General features: G+C 42.5%; 1 protein-coding gene across 1 annotated transcript in view; it reads right to left on the bottom strand.

Moving 5' to 3' along the window:
- Window positions 1-16,887: 16,887 nt before the first annotated feature.
- LOC142305824 (vomeronasal type-2 receptor 26-like) overlaps window positions 16,888-18,150 on the bottom strand; it is a 129,678-nt gene continuing 128,415 nt past the window's right edge. Inside the window, exon 5 of the mRNA XM_075346935.1 lies at window positions 16,888-17,795. Within this exon, the coding sequence (XP_075203050.1) occupies window positions 16,888-17,795 (908 nt within the window). The remainder of the gene's footprint in view (window positions 17,796-18,150) is intronic.

Consider the following 18,150-nt stretch of genomic DNA (forward strand, 5'->3'; position numbering starts at 1 on the left):
TCTCCCTCAACCCAGATAATTGTCATTGTGTGGTTTAGTAACACTGATATTGAAAGGCAGGAGATAGCCACACCCAATTAATATAATAACATGGGGATATATACCATATTTAAATGATCCTGCTGTAGCTACAATAAAGTTGTATTGCTTCCCTCCTAGTTCTCCTGTTTTCTCTTCATTTTTGTCATTTACAAGTCAAACATGGATATTTTATGTTCTAGGAGGAAATCTGAGAAGTTTCAATTTATAATGTAATATTGTGATGCCCTGGACTAGTCAGGTCGTCCCAGGTAGTCACGCACACATCACACCCCCCCTCACCAAGTAGGTGACCTCAGCCAACCAAGAAACCCTTGTCACCACCCTCCAGGTTTGATGTCCACACCCGGGGGGGGGGCGGAGCCAGGCGGTTGGCTCTGCCCACCAAGGACTTCACAGGCCTGGAGGCGGGAAAGACACCAGTTCAGAGAGAAGTTCTAGAGCAGTGTGAGGAGTAGCCTTGACAGTGAAGGAGGGAGGATGAGTTCAAGGGCATACCTGTGACCAGGCCTGCCAAGAGTCTACTCAGGTGGCTGGATCAGAGCCCAGTCACCTCTGGAAAGGAGGCAGACGGTGGTCGCAGCCGAGCTCGCGTGGTGGTACACGTCGACTCTTCTGGTGTCACGAACAGGATAGAACCATACACTTACCTGTGGAAGTGTGCCTTGGAAATTGTTGTTAGCAGCATCCCGCTGAAAAATTGCAGAATCCACCATCTTGGGCATGAAAAGTTCCCGCCCGAGCCATCTTCCCTGAGCAGAGCAGTGCAGAGAGCAAGAAGAGTGCCCGAAAAAGACCAAGGGGGGCAGGTGAAGATCCAGCCTCATGTGACTGAGGAGATAAAAGGCAGGGACTCCAGGACTCTGCCACCCGTCTGGTTCCTGGACAAGCAAGTAACAACATGTCCGCCCCGTTTGAGAAGCCCAAATACCCGAAACCCGCGCCCGGAACAGCGGCGTGGGTGGAAGCCCGGATGACTCTTATGTGTTGCCGCCTACAAGTGCAGGTGAGGTACCTGATGGAGCAATGGGCAACCGAGATAGGGGAGATAGCTTCGGCTGTGCGGGCTTGTGATATGGAGACAAATTTGGAGGAGCGGGTGGGCGACCCATGCCCCTATGTCCTGGAGGAACCGGTCGCTGCGGCTGAGGGACCCGGTCTGCCCCCGCTTTCCCTGTTGCATCCTCCACAGCCCGTTCCAGCTGCAGCTGCCCTCCCGCTTGGTCCACCTCCCCCGACACCGGTGGTGGAACCCGTCTTAACTGCCCATGAGGACCCGCCTGTAGACGCGGCTCGCGGACGGCCGCATGCCCGGCCCGCACCAACCCCGCTACCCTGGAAGGTGCCCGTCCCGGACGTGATCCCACCAGTCCCAGAGAAGGCGACGCCCAGCTAAGCCCCGACCCCGGCAGTCTGCCCGGCCAAGGAGGAGAGCGCTACTTGGAAGAAGGCCCAGAAGGTGAAGCAGGCCGCTACCGGGTCTAGGGCCTCGGCTGAGGTTCTGAGGAGAGGCCGCTGAAAGGAAGCAGAGCCGGCCACTGCGCAGCGGGGTTCCCCCCCAGAGGGTGATGGTCGTGGCCACCACCGGGGAACTCCAGCTGGGTCAGACCCCCACCCGTAGAGACCCCGGGCATGCAGACGCCCCACATTGGGAGTGGCGGCCAAACCAACTGGGCCGAGAGATCGAGGCCTGTGAAAGGAGGAAAGCGGAGATCCTGGCCCGCACAATCCGGGAGAAAGACAATCTGCGGAGTACTACTTACCAGGTGCGGGGCCCAACCTTCCAAGTCCAAGTCCGCCGGTTTGACCCCCAGCGTGGATGGGGGTTCATCTTCGAACCGGGCCTGGAGGCCGAAGTGTTTGTTTCCCGATGGGACGTTAACTCCCACCTCCTGTTGGGTCATCCGGATCGAAATCTGGTTCAAGGGGACCTGGTGACCTACAACCGACATTGCGGGGAGAGGGGATGGTTTGCCCTCAGTGTGAAAAGGAGGGTGTGCCAGGATGTCCCGGAGCACTCCCAGTCCCCTCCCCCACCGTACAGCCTTGGAGTGACCGTTGAGGCTGATTACGAAGATGAAGACCAAGATTAAAGGCAGTGGAACCCTGTTGCCTAAGTGAACGGTCCATGTTGGGACCATACTGCCCGTCCCCGTTGGGACTTTGTGTTTGCCCCCGTTTTCATAAAGACAAGGCCGAGAACTGGCAGGCCACCCAAGAACTATTGGGCTTGTAAATAAATCCCCCCTTAACCGGCCTTCCGGTTTCACAGCCTCTGGGGAGGCAGACTGGAGGATGAGCCAGTGGGAAGTAGATGGCCGAGGCCCGCCACCACTACAACCAGTGGCCATCCTCCGAGTCAGGGATCCCCTTGGACGTGGGGCCTCTGCAAAGACAGGCAATTGTGAAACCTGCACCCGTCCCGTTGGAAAACACCTGGGCCCATTCCTGGATTGGGGAAAAGGGGTGCTGCCCACTTCTTAGGGGCAGCATCAAGGTTCAGGTTGTTTGGGTGGGTGATTGAAGGACCCGGTCTCGTTTCCCATATTAATAAAAATGTTTTTGTATTAGTAACATTCAAGTATGTGCCTTCCGTAAGGGAAGATCTGAAAAAGTTAAAATTTTAAGTTTGTACAACTGTTAGTATACTTGTACTGTGTTCCCGTTTTTTATCTTTCAGAAAAACAAAAATAAACCGGTGATGGACGGGCAGCCCGTGGATGGTCTGCATTAAACCAAAGGGGAATGTGATGCCCTGGCAAGGAGGCAGACTGTGGTGGCCGCCTGTAGGAGCTGAGATTACAGCCGGTGTAACCGTAGGGACAGGGGTCAGGCGGTGGCCCGCCGGTACCGAACCGGGAAACCGATTGGAAACCGGAGCATCAGGAGGGCTACTCAGACCCAGTACAAAGCACCGAACTGACGGGGCCCAGTCAAATCAACTGATTGAGGACTGGAATTTAGGACCTATCCCACACAAGACCCGTTAGAAGACAACAGCCCAACCATACAGGGTAAAGCCACCGCCAAGGCATAGAGACCCAAGGGGCCAGTGTCTGCGGGCAAACAGGGCTCTTCCGACAACCAGCAAGCCGGGGAGTGGACTACCGTTGCTTAGGCATAGGAGTCAAACATTCTATAACAGGTGCAGGAGAAAGGCGATAACCACCAACCCGTTCAGGGAGAAGCTGCAGCCGGCTGCGGGCCCCTTTCATCATCCTATTTGGTTTACCAGAGACTCCAGTGTATTGTGTCATAGTGAGTACACCAGTGCCTTCGGGCCGCGCACCGCGCTGCACCGCTTCAGCATACACCCGCTCCCACGCCTCAGCACCTCCCTTGGGCCCCCGGGACCATCACTCTTCTACCCACGGGGTCAACACCCAGCTGCGCAACACCGTCCCCGGGAGGCCTAGTTAACGGCAGCGGTGGTGTCCATCTATTCACCACAACGGTGAACTCCCCGTCAAGTCCTTGCGTGTAGCGCCAGCCCCCGCTTGCAGAGCGATGTGACCCCCGAGTCCGTGGGAGGCTCGAGCCACTATCCACCATACGAGCACGGATCCGAGTGGCTCGGCGGTCGCGTCACCGCCGAGCCCGCGGGGCAGTAAAATATCTCTGGAATGTTTCAATGGATCTCAGTCACTTTGAGATTGTTTTATGACATATTATAATTCATGATAGTTATCAATTTAGGGGAAAAAAAGTGCTTTTATTTGGTTGAAAAAATCTGAAATTTGGCAAAAACTTTGAAAATTTCAAACTTTTAACTTTTATGCTCTTAAACCAGAGAGTTATGTCACACAAAATAATTAATAAATACCATTCCCACATATTACTTTACATCAGGGCAATGCTTAAAACATAATTTTATTTGGTTAGGAATTGAGAAGTGTTAAAAGGTTATCAGCAATTTCTCATTTTCTTTTAAACTAAATCTACAATACCATTTTTTTTTTTCAGGGACCACATGACATTTGAAGTGACCTTGAGAGGTTGATGTGGCAGAAAATACCCAAAAGTGACACCATTTTAAAAACTGCACCCCTCAAAGTGTTCAAAACCACATCCAAGAAGTTTATTACCCGCTCAGGTGTTTTGCAGGAACAATGCAAATTGTAATTAAAAATTAAAATTTTACCTAAAAATGTTGCTTAAGTTCAAATTTATACACTTTTACAAAAAATTGTATGACAAAATAGACCCCAAAATATGTCACCCAGCTTGTTCTGAGTGCACTGATACCTTACATGTGGTCATAAAACTTTGTTTGGATAAATGGGAGGGCTCAGAATGGAAAAAGCACCCTTTGAATTTTCTAATGCAAATTTGGCTGAATTATATTGAGGGCACAATGTCAAATTTGCAGGGCCCGTAAGGTACCTGAACAGCAGAAACCCCCACAAGTTACCCCGTTTTGGAAATGAGACACATCAAGAATTTTATACAGGGGTACAGTGAGCATTTTGAATCCATAGATACTTTACAGAATTTGATTATATAAAGTCATCATATTAAAAGTTTTAATCATTTTTGCAAAAATGTTTCTTTAGCACCAAATTTCTGACTTTTACAAGAGGTGTGAAAAACTGGACCACGCAAGTTGTTATCCACATTGTTGTGAGCGCGGAGATTCCCCACATGAAGTAAAAAAGTTCTGTTTGGACAAACTGGTTTAAAACTGAGCATTATTTGAGTTTTGGAGAGCAAACTTAGCTGAAATAAATTGTGGGCACCAGTTTGCATTTGTAGCGCCCCTAAGATGCCTAAACAGCAAAAGCCTCCCAAAATTGAATCTATTTTGGAAACTAGACTCCAAGTATTTTTATCAGGGGCATAATGAGCATTTTGAACCCACAGTTATGTCACAGAATTTGATAACATAAGGTCGTCAAATTGAAAATGTTTTATCACCAAATTTTGCACTTTTACAAGAGGTAACATCCAAAAATGGTACAAAAAGTTTATCAATTTTTTATGACCACGGCAATTCCCTACATGTAGTCAAAAGTTCTGTTTGGTAAATCGGGAGGGCTCAGAACAGAAGGTGCAATATTTGAATTTTGCTAAGCAAATTTGGCTGAAATAGATTGCTGGCAGCATATCGCATTGGCTGGGCCCCTATGGTACCCAAAAAGCAGAAACTCCTCAAAAGTTGCTTCATATTGTAAAACTAGACCCCCAAGAATTTTATTCAGGGGTATAGTAAGCATTTAGAACCCACAGGTACTTCACAAAATTTAATAACCTTAGGTTGTTATTTTGAAAATGTTTCATTTTTTTGCTTCAGCACCAAATTTCTCACTTTACAAGAGTGCTGTAAGGGGGTGTAAGTCTCGGCCACCCCACACTTGCATGACTACTTTGTATAACATGTAATGTCTTAAGTTTATGTTATGGTGTAATGTGTTTAAACAGCCACTAGGTGGCCACAATGTGTAAGCTGCTTCCCTGGTACTCCTGGGCTAGAGAGAGTTAGTGAAGGGGAGGGGCTTAGTTTGAAAAAGAGCGGTTAGTATGAGGAGAGTCCCTGTGGGAGAGGAACAGACTGCATCTGTGAGAGACATGGTGGAGAAAGAAAACCCCATAACTTTAATTTGGTAAGACCTTCTGGGTGGAACACTGGTGCCTGATGTGCAGTGTGGCCTGGATGGTGGCTATTCCCTGGAGGATACCTAACAAACCGCCTGAGTCAGCAGAAAGTCACAGGGCTCTTGAGAGAAGATTGGGACATGACTGACCGGAAAGACTGTTGATTTTGACATGAGCAATAGGGCTGAAGGGGAGGATTAGAAACTTAGGGACCCCAATGGGAGCCTGAGTACCAGGGAAGCAGTCGTTTAATTTGCAAAATGTACAAATTTAAAGTGGCTCCAGTCGCTAATGACAACGATCGAAGAGGAAAGTCGGAGCGTACTGTATGTCCAAAGGATGGTATTTATTAAGGATTATGTTCCATATAACTAGAAAGTGATGTTCCCACCGCTGGTTAGATGTTACAAGTAAACAAATATTTGTGTTCAGAAGAGAATGTCAGTGTGTGGTGTTTGGGGACACTGGAGCCTGCTGCAGACAGCAGCTGGGAAGTTACCCACAAAAAACGAGAAACAGTCCTGGCCTCCAGCCATAAATTGAGTGCCCCACACCACAAGTTCCAGCAACCCTTCCCCTTTACTAGACAGGCGGCTGCGTTGCAAAGAAGGGACCTAGAACTGTGCTGTGCCCTGAAGGCTGTAACTGCCATGACTACCACAGCACCCCGCCACCCATCTAGCAGTACTACCAAAAAGTACACAACACAGTTTGTTACAACTTTCATATGAGCGCAGTGATACCCCATATGTAGTCAAATAGTTCTGTTTGGACAAATGGGATGGCTTGGAACATAAGTAGCAATATTTGAATTTTGGAAAGCAAAGTTGGCTTAGGGTACCATTTTGCATTTACAAGACCCATAAGCTAACCCCTGTTGTACATGATTTGAACTCCTTACTCTTACTCTGTGCCCACAACCATAGAAACCCTTACATGACAACCAGTTGTTTGATTTATTATTATTATCACTAAGAAATGCGCTCGGGGAAAGCATGTTGGAAAGAGACATTGCTATTTTGGCATCACATTTAATCTGATTTTGGGAGAGAATTTGGGAAAGAATATTATCCTGCTGTAAAATCGGAATATGCTTATTAATAATTTTAGTTATCGCTTTATATTCTGAATATTGTGTAGAAAAAATATTATTGCAAATGTTAGATATGCGTTTAATTACTAAGCAATAGTCTTCTATCTGTATTTTCTGCAATATTTTTAGCTCTTTCCAGATTCTAATCCGGGTATCCTCTATAGTGGAGTCTTTTGGAGGTTGCTTTTATTTCATTTTGAAAGGACATGTTTGTGGAACAATTACAATTAATGCGCAAAAATTCTCCTTTATGGAATGTTGTGAATCACAAGTTTGGGGTGGCATGAAGAAGACACTTCCAAAGTAGAATTATTGTCCGCACTTTTGCGAAACGGAGTACATTGTATATGTGTATTAGAACCAGTTAAGGTGATGTCCAGAAAATTAACGGTATGTTTCTGAAAGTTATGAGTGAAAGAAAGATTAAAGTTATTGTCATTGAGATATGTAATAAAGTTCTGTGCCTCTTTTTTTCTGCCTTTCCAAATAAAAATCATATCATCGATGTAACGTCCAAAACAGGCTATATTAGTATGAAAAATAGTCATGATTGAAAAGATGTTTTTGATTAAAAACTGCCACCACCAAGTTAGCTAGGGAGGATGAGAATTTACCCCCTATACTGACATCACGTTTCTGGAAATAAAATTGTTTATTGAAACTGAAATAGTTATGTGTTAGTAAAAATTGAGTTGCAGAAATAAGAAATGATATAAGGTTGGGAGTGTAAGGATGAATATTTATTTAAAAAATATTCCAAGGATTCTAGGGCTATGTGATATGGAATGGATGGGTATAAAGCTACAATGTCGCATGTGAGCCATGCCATATCATTGCTCCAAGATAAATCAGTAATAACAGTTTTGTTGTCTCTTATGTATCCTGGCAGATTTTTTACAAGAGGTTGTAAAAATGAGCCCACCCACTCTCCAAACCTTTCATTAAGTTATCCCATACCAGAGAAAATGGGGCGAAATGGGGGCGGGAAAATACTCTTATGGAGTTTGGAGAAGGAGTGATAAATTGGCACAACAGGTGTATCGTTCAGTAAATAGTCATAAACATTTGTAGAAATAATGCCTTCTTGTAAACCATCCTGTAGCAGGAATTCCAATCTTTTTTTATATAGAAAAGTAGGATCACTAGATAATTTAATATAGGTATCAGAATCATTAAGGATTATTACATTTAAGCTGTTATACAGGGCAGAATCTAACACCACAACTCCACCCCACTTGTCCGCCTGTCTAATTGTAAGCTCTTTATTATTCTGTACATTTTTTAGACATATATGTTCCTTTTTTTGAGAGATTACTTTTTTGTAGGGTGAAGGTTCTATCCAATTCTATTAGTTCTTTTTTCTATTGCATCTTGAAAAATACCTAGAACAGAGGGTCTAGACTGAATGGGATAGGAAAAGGGGTTCTTAGCTCTGAATGTTGGTACAGAAGAAGAGTCATGTGTTGATGTTTCTGAGTCCAAGAGTCTGAGATCAACAAGGCACAAAAGTTCTTGAAAAGATCGGGTTGGAATAATTTCCAAATTTTCGTGAGTTTCTCCCGTTATGATTTTAGATTTATCTTCATTAGCATAATGGCCTTTTAATGTAAGATTCTTGGCCAATTAATTCACATCTAACAGAGTGTTAAATATTAAGAAAGCAAAAATTAAGTATAGCGGACCTCATATTGTTAGTTGTATACCAAAAATACATATAATAACCAGTGAAAAAAGGGGGGTGTTAACCATGTTTGCAAGTAAGACAACTGTACCACAATTGTTATAAAAAGCAGTATACAATTTTTATTGTTACACAATTATATTAATAGTCACGTGATAAACAGTTCATAGATTGACATACATGTTAAAAGCCAATTAGGCGAGACAGAATGAGGAAAAAGGTCCCAAGAAGGGAGACAGACTACCCCCTGAACAAGGTTAGAGAAAATTTTTAGCAGTGATCCATAAATCTTATGTTTGTATGTTATCCTTTTCTTATTTTTAGTTTTTCTTGCTTATGCTCGCGGTGTATAACATTCTTCTGCAGAATCTTCTCTAGTATTCCCCGCACTATAGGGGGCAGAATTAGTGGAGACAACAGATCAAAGCCAGGGAAGGAGTCTTGCAAGGATAATTTGCATATTCCCAGTGCCTTCTGGGATAAGTGAAGAGTCACCGCGAGCTCAAGGAGGACCGGGTTTTGGCCGTTACAGCCGGAAGGAAGACTTCTGAAAGCCAGGGAAGGAGTCTTGCGAGGATAATTTGCATATTCCCAGTGCCTTCTGGGATAAGTGAAGAGTCACCGCGAGCTCAAGGAGAACCGGGTTTTGGCCGTTACAGCCGGAAGGAAGACTTCTGAAAACCGCGCGCCACTAGGCGCGCGAATTTTAGCCTGTCTTCTTCATTGTGAGCGTGAGTGAGCAAAGTGTGAGCAAAAGTAAGTGTGAGTAGAATTGTTTGTATTTAGTTGTTTAATTACTTAACATTTGTTTAGTGCTATCCCCATTAGAAAATGTGCTCCACTATTGCTAATGTGATCCAGTGTACATCTTGTCTCATGTATGCAGTCCTTGAAAAGCCGTTCGAGGGTGCATACTGTTGTTCGAGATGTGCGCAAGTTGCACATTTGGAAGCCCAGATACTGGATCTAAATGAGCAGCTGGCAACTCTGAGATGCATTAGCAATATGGAAAGGAGTGTGCTGCTCACTGAGCAGCAGCTTGCTGGGTCAGATGTGGGGGAGGATCGTAGTAGGGAGCGGCAGGACGGTGAGGTAGGTAGCTGGGTGACAGTTAGAAAGGGGGGTAAAGGGAAAAGTGCTAGGAAGGCTAGTCCTGAACTGACACACCCCAATAGGTTTGCAAACTTGGCAGATGAGGGGGATGTCACTACAGGGGTAGCATTGCTGCAGCAAGGCATGACCTCTGAATGCCAGAGGAGTGTCTGCTCCAGTAAGGGGGGGAATAGGAGTGCACGGCAGGCAAGACAGGTACTGGTAGTGGGGGACTCAATTATTAGGGGGACAGATAGGGCAATCTGTCACAAAGACAGGGATCGCCGAACAGTGTGTTGTCTTCCTGGCGCTCGAGTTTGGCACATCGCTGATCGGGTTGACAGATTACTGGGAGGGGCTGGGGAGGACCCAGCGGTCATTGTACACATTGGCACAAATGACAAAGTTAGAGGTAGGTGGAAGGTCCTTAAAGATGATTTCAGGGAATTAGGTTGTAAGCTTAAAGCATGGACCTCAAAGGTGGTATTTTCGGAAATACTACCTGTGCCACGAGCCACACCAGAGAGGCAAAGAGAGATCAGGGAGGTTAACAGGTGGCTCAGGAATTGGTGTAGGAAAGAGGGTTTTGGGTTCCTGGAGAATTGGGCCGACTTTTCAGTTGGCTACAGATTCTATGCTAGGGATGGGCTGCATCTTAATGGGGAAGGTGCAGCTCTGCTGGGGCAGAAAATGGCTAGAAGGTTGGAGGAGTGTTTAAACTAGGAATGGGGGGCGAGGGTATTCACTTTATAGAAGGGGAATGTAGTGCAGATAGTGACCAGGGCACAAGTAATGAAATTGGTGGTGGTACGGGGGGAAGGGTTAGGACAGTTAATACAGTAAGCAGGAATACAGGTACAGAGTCAGACGTAACGTGCATGTACACTAATGCCCGAAGCCTCACAAATAAGGTGGAGGAATTAGAATTAATATTGTTGGAAGAAAATTATGATATAGAGGGGATATCAGAGACATGGCTGGATGAGAGCTATGACTGGGCTGTTAATTTACAGGGTTATAGCCTATTCAGGAATGACCGTACAAATAAGTGAGGGGGAGGTGTGTGTCTATATGTAAAATCATCCTTAAAACCCATCCTGCGTGACAACATATGTGAGGGTACTGAGAATGTAGAGTCCCTATGGGTGGAGATAAGGGGGGGGAATGAATAATAAAATACTGATAGGGGTGTGTTATAAGACGCCGAATATTATGGAAGAGGTAGAGAATCTCCTCATAAAGCAAATTGATAAAGCAGCGAGTCTCGGAGAGGTAATTATTATGGGGGACTTTAACTATCCTGATATAAATTGGGGAACAGAAACTTGCAGATCCAGCAAAGGAAATAGATTTTTGATAACAATGAAAGATAATTACCTTTCACAAATGGTACAGGGCCCCACAAGAGGGGGAGCACTACTAGACCTTGTACTAACCAATAGGCCAGACCGCATATCAAATATACAAGTTAGGGGTTACTTGGGGAATAGTGATCACAAAATAATAAGTTTTCATGTATTCTTTAGTAAGATGTCTAGTAGAGGGGCTACAAGGACACTAAACTTCAGGAAAGCAAATTTTAAACGGTTGAGAGATGATCTTAGTGCAATAAACTGGGATGATGTACTAAGTAATAAAAGTACACAAAGCAAATGGGAGACTTTTATGAGCATCCTGAATAGGGCTTGTGCAGAAAATATACCCTATGGGAACAAACATGCTAGAAATAGGAAGAAACCCCTATGGCTAAATAGAGCTGTAAGGGAAGCAATAAAAGAAAAACAGAAAGCCTTAAAAGAATTAAAGAGGGTAGGTAGTGATGAGGCATTATATAATTATAGAAAATTAAATAAAATATGTAAAAAGCAAATTAAGTTAGCTAAGTTTGAGACAGGGAGACTCATTGCGAGAGAAAGTAAAAATAATCCTAAAATATTCTTTAACTACATTAACAGTAAAAAACTGAAAAGCGATAGTGTTGGCCCCCTTAAAAATAGTCTTGGTGAAATGGTGGAAGGGGATGAGGGTAAAGCCAACCTGCTGAATGACTTTTTTTCTACGGTTTTTATACAAGAAAATGCCATGGCAGATGACATGACCAGTGATACCATAAATTCACCCTTGAATATTACCTGCTTAACCCAGCAGGAAGTACGCCGCCGCCTCGAAATCACTAAGGTTGACAAATCTCCGGGCCCGGATGGCATACACCCCAGAGTACTACAGAAATTGAGTTCTGTGATAGATAGACCATTATTTTTAATCTTCTCAGATTCCTTAATAACAGGGTCGGTACCGCAGGACTGGCGCATAGCAAATGTGGTGCCAATATTCAAAAAGGGGACAAAAACTGAACCGGGAAATTATAGGCCGGTAAGTTTAACCTCTACGGTTGGTAAAATCCTTGAGGGTTTCTTGAGAGATGCTATACTGGAGTATCTCAAGAAAAATAACCTTATGACAGAGTATCAACATGGGTTTATGAGGGATCGATCCTGTCAAACTAATTTGATCAGCTTCTATGAAGAGGTAAGTTCAAGCCTGGACCAGGGAAATGCAGTGGATGTTGTGTATATGGACTTTTCAAAAGCTTTTGATACGGTGCCACACAAAAGGTTGGTACATAAAATGAGAATAATGGGGATAGGGGAAAATATGTGTAACTGGGTTAAAAACTGGCTCAGTGATAGGAAACAAAGGGTGGTTATTAATGGTACGTACTCGGACTGGGTCTCAGTTCATAGTGGGGTACCACAGGGGTCAGTATTGGGCCCGCTTCTTTTCAACATATTTATAAATGACCTTGTTGGGGGCATGCGGAGTAGAATTTCAATATTTGCAGATGATACTAAACTCTGCAGGGTAATCAATACAGAGGAGGATAATTTTATATTACAGGGAGATTTATGTAAATTGGAGGATTGGGCTGAGAAGTGGCAATTGAAGTTTAATGTAGATAAATGTAAGGTCATGCACTTGGGTAGAGGAAATAACATTTATGATTATGTACTTAATTGTAGAACACTGGGTAAAACAGACACAGAAAAAGACTTGGGTGTATGGGTGGATGGTAAACTTCACTTTAGTGGACAGTGTCAGGCAACTGCTGCCAGGGCTAATAAAATAATGGGATGTATTAAAAGAGGTATAAGTGTTCATGAAAAAAATATAGTTCTACCTCTGTACAAGTCACTAGTGCGACCGCACTTAGAATACTGTGTACAATTCTGGTCACCGATATATAAGAAGGACATAGCTGAACTGGAGAGGGTGCAGAGAAGAGCGACCAAGATTATTAGAGGAATGGGTGGGCTGCAATACCAAGACAGGTTATCAAACTTGGGGTTATTTAGTTTGGAAAAACGAAGGCTTAGGGGGGATCTAATCACAATGTATAAATATATGAGGGGACAGTACAGAGACCTTTCCAAAGATCTTTTTACACCTAGGCCTGCGACTGGAACACGGGGGCATCCGCTACGTCTTGAGGAAAGAAGGTTTAATCATAATCACAGACGAGGATTCTTTACTGTACGAGCAGTGAGACTGTGGAACTCTCTGCCGCATGATGTTGTAATGAGTGATTCACTACTAACATTTAAGCAGAGCCTCGATGCCTTTCTTGAAAAATATAATATTACCAGTTATGTATATTAGATTTTATGACAGGGTATTGATCCAGGGAACTAGTCTGATTGCCGGATGTGGAGTCAGGAAGGAAATGTTTTCCCCATTGGAACTTGTTTGTCACATTGGGTTTTTTTTGCCTTCCTCTGGATCAACATGTTAGGCTACGGGTTGAACTAGATGGACTTAGAGTCTCCCTTCAACCTTAAAAACTATGATACTATGATACTATGATGATGATAGATCTGCAAATCTGCAAAGCAAACTCTTGAGGTTCATCTCGTATTAGACGAGATACTTGAATCATTTGATTTTAAAATAGATTTGCGGTTATTTCTCCAAGTGTAAAGTGAGTCTGATTGATAATTTTTCAGATCTCTACTGAATTTAGATGTTTTTTTTTCCTGCAACCTTATTGTCCAAATCACTGAGTCTCTTTATTCATTTTATCCAAATTGGAGAAATATATGGAGTATTGTCTTTTTATGCCGCAAGATCTTTTTCAATTTGTTCAATTTTAATTTTAAGGGCATCTGCTTCAGAGTTTTCATGTTTGACAATGAGATCGATGAGTTTGATGGAACATGCACTTAGTAAGGCGTTCTAATCTGTAAAGAAGGACATAGGAAAGGTTGAAAACGTAGGATTATTTTTACAATCCTTAATCCTCTGCTCTGTGCCAGTCATTGCACTGCCTGCCCATATATCATAGGATCCAATTCAAACTGCTTGTTCTCACCCACAAAGCTCTCCACAGTGCGGCACCCCCCTACATCTCCACCCTCCTCTCTGTCTATCACCCCACCCGTTCTCTACACTCTGCAAACGACTTTCGACTAACATCCCCACTAATTCGAACCTCCCACTCCCGAATCCAAGACTTCTTCCGAGCTGCTCCAACCCTCTGGATCGCTCTACCCCAAGAAGTTAGGACAAATCACAACTTACTAAGCTTCAGACGCACCCTAAAGACGCATCTTTTTAGGCCGGCCTATCACACTCCCTAATCAAATTCAATTCACATAGTCCCTCTACAACTTCTCACAACATAACTCCACATCAAACTCCATGGCACCCAAAGGCATCTCAAGCCTCTGGCCCACTGGTCCAGGAAGCCATTATCTAGCCCCCATTTCCGTGAGATGGCTGGATTGTCATTGTAAATAAGCACTTGTAGCTTGCCCCTCACCCCCAGCTATTGTAGATTGTAAGCTGTCATGAGCAGGGTTGTGTTTTTTCTTTTTTTTTTCTCCTCTAAATATTGTATTTTCTATAACTGTTACTTGTTTGTATATGATCCTCCTGAATTGTAAAGCGCTGCGGAATATGTTGGCGCTATAGAAATAAAGACTATTATTATTGTTATTATTATTATTCCTCTGGGGATTATAGATTTTCTATATATGACATAAGCGATGTTGAGTCCCACCAAAGTTTTACGGATTTAGTTTTATCCTTCTCCAATGCAATAAAAATAGTGTCCATATCAGTGGATAAATATGCTGGACCTGCCACTGTGTCCCCAGCTGCATTATTAAAAATGTAATTAAATTTGTCTCTGCTTGTTGTCAAGGGATCCATAATTTGCTTCACAAGAATTGAGAAGTGAGGATCACAAACGCTGCCCTATACAATTTCACTAATAGACACAATGGGGAGACTTTTACCATATAGTGTACTGGAAAACGGGAAATCAAATCCAAGTGTGGTGAAATTGCAAAAGTCAATCGTACGATATTTTTTGGGGTATTTTATTCACCATGTTTACTATATGGTAAAACTGATGTGTACATATGATGCCTTATGTTAGTACAAGTTCATAAATACCAAACATATATACTTTTCTCTAAGGGATTAAAAAGAAATTCAGAAGTTTATCCAAACAAATTCACCAATTTGGAGCCATTTTCTGAGACCTGGAGCGTTCTCCTTTTTCAGGATCTAGGACTCAGTGATGGCTTATTTTTCTTCATCTTCAGCTGGTAATTTTAATCAACTTTTGAGCAGATGCTACATTTTCATACCCCTCGGCTCACTATACTTCCCTTACAATGGGGGTGGTATGGGAATCCCCAACATTGTAGCATACCACAAAGCAGCTATCTTGGAAGCTGCCCGGGACTGATGGAGGAACAACTCAGATCATAGATGGTTACAAATCGAGCCTACCCATGGCAACTGTAGCACCCCAAAAAGTTTCATTGACTCCCTAATCCTAGCCCCCACCACCTCAAAAGGTCCTCTCCCCATGACGGCTATAAAAGGCCTATGGGAATCCTGAGGTCAGTTAATGTCCCCGGCCCTTCTCCCCACTATATCTCTTAGGGCTATTGAATCACATATCCAGGATTAAACTTAGCTTCTTGGGTAGACAAAAACCCTGTCCCAATCGCAGATCTATGTAACAAGGGTGCGCTGCTATCTTACTCAGATATGTGTGAGAAATTTGGCCTCTCTCGTCAGTTTCTTTCAATTTCTCTAAATCTGTCACTTTGTAAACAATTGTCAAACCCCGAATCTGCCCTCTCCAAATTCCCCTAATTTGTCACCAACTATTTTCAAAATCAAAATAGCAATTTTTACATTGCACAAACTGTGATATAAAATGTGATGTCCTGATAAATGTATGAATTACTGGAGATAATGTAACATGAATCCTATATTTACATGTTTCTTTCATATAATGACTATTATAGACTATTATATTTTAATCAACAAGAAATACCCTTTAGTAATCAAATGAACTAATTAATAGCAAACAACAACACAAGAACAAAGTATATGGCCAAAATATAGACATTTTTATTAATGCATATTAAATTATCATTAAAAATTAATAAAGCATAAAATTGTGGTATAACAGGTAAAAGGATCGGACAGACCAAAATGACTACAATTAATATACCATTAATAATGTACCATATATAATAATATACCATTCAAAATTAAATAAAAATTGATAAATGATAACAATATCTCAAAGTGTCAAGTGACAAAAAAGGAAAATTATCCAATAATATCAAGATAATGAAATTGGTATATTAATATAGTAGCAGTATAAAAGCAGCCAATAAATATTAAATTATATCGTATTATGCCAATAAATTATTTGTAATATAAAAATTGCACTAATCCCCTCTGAAGTCAGAATATATGTGCAAAAAATCGCAAATTATAGATATTGCACTGACCCAAAAAATAAAATGTACTAAGTGCTATATATCCCGCGTGAATTAAATAAGATATAGACTGACTAGTATAAGACAAGCCCAGGAGTATATATACAAAGTGCAAAGTGCTGTTTACAAAGTATGTTAAATTAGTCTGGGCATGGCTAATGAGGTAAACCAAATACAATGGAAAAATGAAGAGTGTGACTAATGCATTAACCTTTTGTAAAAGGAAAAATGCCAAGTGCTAGGATAATCAAATGCAAATATTGAAGATAAGCATATAATCGCAGATCATTGCAGTATAACCTAAATAAGGAGGGGATAGTGCAAAGATAAAGGCTAAATGAGAATATCACTTACAAAGAGGTCTGTAGGATCCTGCTACTCCAACGTACGTTTCATACAATGTCTTCCTCAGGGAGCTTTTATGCTTTATTATTTTTAATGATTATTTAATATGCATTAATAAAAGTTTCTATATTTTGGCCATATACTTTGTTCTTCTGTTGTTTGCTATTATATTTTAATGTAACATGGGGTGTAATGTAAAGAATCAGGGATTATTGTCAGAGGTGGCTAGTATCTTACTATCAGTCCTTTCTTTTTCCGAGCAGCTCAGTTTTTCTATTCATTTCAGATTGAAACAAAATAATAAAACATTTTGGGAAAAATACACAACCTAAGAGTCCAGCACTTGAAGCCATCACTGCAAATATCTCCACAGCCACCATGTTCTTCCCTCGGGTGCTAAGATAAGCGGGAATCATGGAAATCCAGACACTTATGAACACCAGCATGCTGAAGGTGATGTACTTGGCCTCATTGAAGCTGTCCGGTAATGTCCTCACCATGAAAGCCAGAACAAAGCTCACAGCAGCCAGGAGACCCAGATAACCCAACATGGAGTAAAACCAGATATCTGAGCCTTCATTACACTGAATAATGATCTTCCCAGGATAAGACTCAGTGTCCCGATCTTGATATGGGGAAGAAATAGACAACCAGATAACACAGAGTACAACTTGAAGGGACGAACACAATGATACTATGGTATAGGGCAGTTTCACACTGAGCCATTTTCTCCAGGAACTTCCAGGTTTAGTGGACTTAAACGCAACACAAACCATGACAGTCTTGGCGAGAAGTGAAGAGATGGCTACTGAGAAGAAAATTCCAAAACTGGTTTCACGTAGTCTACAAGTTACATCAGTGGGACGGCCAAGAAACAAGAAGACAGAGAGGAAGCTGAGGAAGATGGAGACCAGGAGAAGGTAACTCAGGTTCTGGTTATTGGCTCTAACAATAGGAGTGTCCCGGTAGGAAATAAAGATTCCAAATATGAAGCCGGTCACAAGACATCCGAAGACAGAGACACCGGAAAATACAGAAGCAATGGTGTCATTCTGATAAGAGATGAATTCCATTATTTTGGGCAAACACCGATCTTTCTTCTCATTTGGCCATTCGTCACTTTGGCATTTCATGCAGTTCTCATTGTCTGTAGGAATAGTGCATAATATATTAAATTTATTATGGTAAAAATGTCAATCTACAGTATCTGTCTGTATCTCAAATTCAAATAATCTTTATTTGAATGACTTAATCCACATTGTATGTCCATTATAATTAAATTAATGGTTTATCCATTAATTGAAAAAAAAAAATTCTGGGCTTCAGCGATAAATATGCCCAGTCTGGGAATCTGGCAAAATGGGCATATACCCACCAGACTGGCTGCACTAAACTGCAGTATGGGCTTCTGGCCCTTTAAAACTCCTGCTTAGAGCCCTATGTGAGTGCACTGCCACTGCAGCGTGCTTTTTCTATCTGATGCTGGTCAGTACCAGGCAGCG

The sequence above is a fragment of the Anomaloglossus baeobatrachus genome, chromosome 1 (assembly GCF_048569485.1).
Source record: "Anomaloglossus baeobatrachus isolate aAnoBae1 chromosome 1, aAnoBae1.hap1, whole genome shotgun sequence".
Classification (NCBI taxonomy): Eukaryota; Metazoa; Chordata; class Amphibia; order Anura; family Aromobatidae; genus Anomaloglossus; species Anomaloglossus baeobatrachus.